General features: G+C 50.6%; 1 protein-coding gene across 1 annotated transcript; it reads left to right on the forward strand.

Moving 5' to 3' along the window:
• Positions 1–3214: 3214 nt before the first annotated feature.
• On the forward strand, positions 3215–3531 carry PHALS_08294 (uncharacterized protein; the record flags this gene model as incomplete). The annotated part of the gene is made up of 2 exons (XM_024723618.1): positions 3215–3282; positions 3366–3531. 2 exons carry the CDS (start codon positions 3215–3217, stop codon positions 3529–3531), a joined length of 234 nt encoding a protein of 77 aa, XP_024574576.1.
• Between the last annotated feature and the right edge of the window lie 550 nt (positions 3532–4081).

The raw sequence follows: 4081 nt of genomic DNA on the forward strand, positions 1-4081 counted from the left end.
CGCTGGGTACCAAGCTGACTTTGTCAATAGTGGACCATCCGCAGACCGATGGTCAAGCTGAGTGCGTGAATCATGTCGTTAGAGACGTCCTTCGCAGCGACTGTGCTTAGACGCCGATGCGCTGGAATGCCATGATGCCACTTGTGGGTTCGCTCTGAACAATGCCGTGCATGCGTCTACCGGCTACACGCCATTCTACGTGAGCGGGCTTGTTAATCCTCGCGTCCCGCTGACACCGCCATCTCATGGCCCAAGGCTTGCTGGCGGAGAAATAGCCGAGCGGCTAGCTGATGTCAGCCCTCTCACTGTGTGTAAAGAAGTCGAAGACTTCCTGTCTACCAGACTGCGTGTCCTACGACACATTCGCGGTGCAATGGCTGAAAGCCAAGACATGCAGAAAGAATATACAGACGGAAGAAGCAGCATGTGTCGGAGTCTCTTGTTTATAAATGCTATGAATTTTCCTGGACATACAGGCTTTGATTTCTTCACGAGAAAGCTCCGTCCACGGTTTATTGGACCTTTCAAGGTCGTGGCTAAGCGATGACTTGCGTATACGCTAACCTTCCGAGAAGGATGCGCACCCAACTGGTGATTTGTGTGGACTTGCTTAAGCCGTACCGGGAATTGACACAAGTGAACGCGGAAGCGTCGGCGCCAGGGCATTGCTCAAAGGCGATTGGTCACCCAGAAGCTGAAGAGCATCTGGCTTGGAGTTCGGAGTGTAACGATCTTCTTTTCAACGCACGAAGTAACGTATTTGTCTGCTCGACGGCTCGAGGCCGCTCTGACATAGCGCAATAGTCCTCAACGTGAGGCAGTCGGTACACAAAGTGCTCCAGGCTCTCGAGGACGTCCGCACAGCGGAAGGCGACCTCAGCTAGAATCTCGGCTGAGTGCCGATGACGACGGGCTCTTTCCTCCAAGGCTCGAAGAGCATCGCGAGTCACCGAACTACAATCAAAGAAGCCGTCATCACCCACCACCGACTCTTCTCGATGAGAAAGGTGACGTATACTATCTCGCGGAACGCCTTGTGGTTCGACGTCGTCGGCAGGGTGAAGCCCAATATCTTGTGAAGTGGCGGTGATACCCCGACTCCGAGAACTCGAGGTACCACGTCGGCAAGATTGCCCAGAGGTCGTAATCGCGTTGATAAGAATGATCATGACGCTTCGCATCGCCGTGCGCTCCGGTCTCGGCGGTAGATCGAAAAAACGGAGGGCCATGAACCGCTGTGGTCTAAACTCACCCGTGTGAGAAACCACAGAGCTCGCGAGAGCGTGATGGATGATTCCAAGTGTCACAGGACGAGCATACGCAGAAAGGCTGCGTTGCGCCTTGAGTTTGGGAAAATCGAACCGAAGGTGGCGCTCTAAGCGCACGTCTACGTAGTTGTGGCTCCGCTGTAAGTTGAACAGCGAAAAAAGTTTCTGGTGCCGCTACACCCATCGCACAGAGAGCTCCACAGTATCAGCAGCGGGAAAACCAGGGGCGAGCGCCACAGGAATAGTCTGCATATGCGGGTACAAGAGCGCCTCCTCTTTGAGCACGAAATCGAGCGCAGAAATTATTTATTGGGATCTCTCGAGATACCAAGAAGCGAGCTCGGGGATCTTTTCGTTGATCAAGCTCAGCTTGTGTAGTGGCCGGGGGCCGATTACGTAGAAGCCGAATGATCAAGTGATCGTGACTTTCGCTTTAGTAGCGGGATCCACCGAGCGAAAGCCGTATTCCACACGAGGGTCTAGGACTGAACGTGGATACGAGCGCATGAGAGCCGCCCTGTGTGCAGCCTCCAGCTGCTGCTCCTAGGCCTCGTTGATGCGATACCACTTCCCCCGGAAGTCGAGAGGTCGGGGAACGGACACAGTGTCCGCAAGGTTCGTGCAAGGCTCACGTCGCGCCGTTGGCGAACCTCGCCTTCTTCGCCTTCCCATGCTGGGAAAAGAGTATCCGACCCGTAGTCAACTTCCTCCACATCCTCAACGAGGATATCTGTCGCCCGTGGTGGACGCTGGGGGCTTGAGATGTGCTTCCCGTGAAGCCGCGGTCGTACTGTCCGGAGATACACTCCGTGCAGACGAAGAAGAACCTTGCCCGTGAGCGCCCTCGGAACCAGCTATGCTGGATGTTTCTCGCGTCATAGACACAGGGCTTATTGAGCGGAGAATGTTCAAAGATGTTCTTAAGGACGTCACGGTGTCTTTGATACGCGAGCCTCGTATGAGGCGACAGTTAAATGTGGTGTTGTGGGTATTCGCAATTTTTATGGGGGAGGGTGTTACAGGGTTACACGTACCCTTGAATAAAAAGGCGGGTCACACAGGATGGTGTGACCACACAATGGTGCACACACAAAACAATGGTGTGGCTACACCGTAACAAGAAGCCACTATTACTGCCAGGGTGCGACCGTAGCTTTGAGAGGAAGCTAAGCTAAGGTCACCGACCTTACGTTCTGTACAGAAATCAGTACGAGTGTAGCGGATCGCAATCCACTGCCTCCAAGAGTACTTGAAACCTTGACCAAGGTATAGACGCTCTTTCTTTATTTGCGGCAGAGCCGCCTACAGCTAGAACCTTAAGTTATTCAATACAATATAGTAACACCTAATTAAATGCAACACTGTTCCACTTTACCAAATACTAATTACACACCAGTGTTTACTATCGGTTCCACAGTCTCTCGCTATAACTCGGCTGAGCACGCCCAATTCCGAAACAGACTCCAGCCATGCTACACCGAATCCCACACAGCAGCACCACAATAATGAAGCAGTTCATTAATTTGAGCAAGATGTTAGCTCTTGGGTTGTACCTTATCTAGCGTCAGCACGATATAATGATGGGGCTTGTGAAGGCGTTGCCTGTGCGACACTGGAAGAGCTACAGGAGACGGAGGGCTACGGGTGGTGATGTATATAGCGAAGTTTGACTCTACGCATTATGCACTACCGACTGCGATTTCTTGATTGTTGCTGATACGTTTGTGCACCTTGGTGATGAAACCTTGGATATTTGTGTTTTGAAAGTCGTTGATGGTGCATGATCAATATTTAATGCCGCTGCAAGTCCTTCAGTAAGACGCTTGAGCCCTGAGATCTATCCTGATTCTTGATAGAGAGACATGCATAAGCGAAATTGTCCACACGTTGGTCCATTTTAGATTGGAATCTCGATATTCTAAAGTTCGGTTTCAAGCAAAAAAAACATGGAAGCAAAATTTGATGAGTGCAACAAGCGGGATCTCTGCTGTCTGCGGCGCTTGTGCCAATCAAAGTGGGTCTTTTGTACCACGCACACCATGCGGCATGAACGTGAGTTGGTCAAACTCGGTCTTGTCTTTTTGTTTGGCGTACTAGGTGGGTTTATGCATCTGAGACATACATGGGTGCTGCGAGGTGTCTGTACATTGAGGCAAAGCTGGATCATGAAGACCTGTTGGGACTTGATTCAAGAGCCTCTCTACTAATTCATGCATCATTAACATGGCGACGATTTGCACGCCGTAATAACGGGCGTGAATGACGATTACACGCGTTGCATTATGGCTAGATCGATGGCGAGCAATTAGGGAGCACCTGTCTTGACAGTCAGTTATGTTATTCTCGTCGGATGTCTTGGCTCGCTCCAAGCAAAGATAGAAGACGTCGCAAGCACTGACCAACAAATTCCGTTTGTAAACTATCACTAGGTCCGACGCTTGGCCGACGAAGTATCGGACAAGACCTAAACAGAGTAGAAGCACGGAACACACTATCCGAACATGCGGGAGTATTCAGATACGACAAAATTTTTCTGAAGTTAACTTAGTGCAAGGATTTGCTGTATGAACCGCCGTCATTCCATATTAGGTCGTATTGATCAAACTTTCTTCATTTTGGGCAGCCGAACAGCAAATTTACTCCCAGGTATATTGGCAACAGGTAGAGCAGCCGCAATACAGCGGGACTGCTGTAGCTGCTTGCTAAGGAAAGCTAAGCTAAGGTCACCTATCTTACGTTCTATTTTATAACCAGTACGAGTGTTGCGGATCGCAATCCGCTCACTTCAAGAGTAACTACAACCTCATTCAAGG

This window comes from Plasmopara halstedii, assembly GCF_900000015.1.
Source record: "Plasmopara halstedii genome assembly, contig: Scaffold_322, whole genome shotgun sequence".
Lineage (NCBI taxonomy): Eukaryota > Oomycota > Peronosporomycetes > Peronosporales > Peronosporaceae > Plasmopara > Plasmopara halstedii.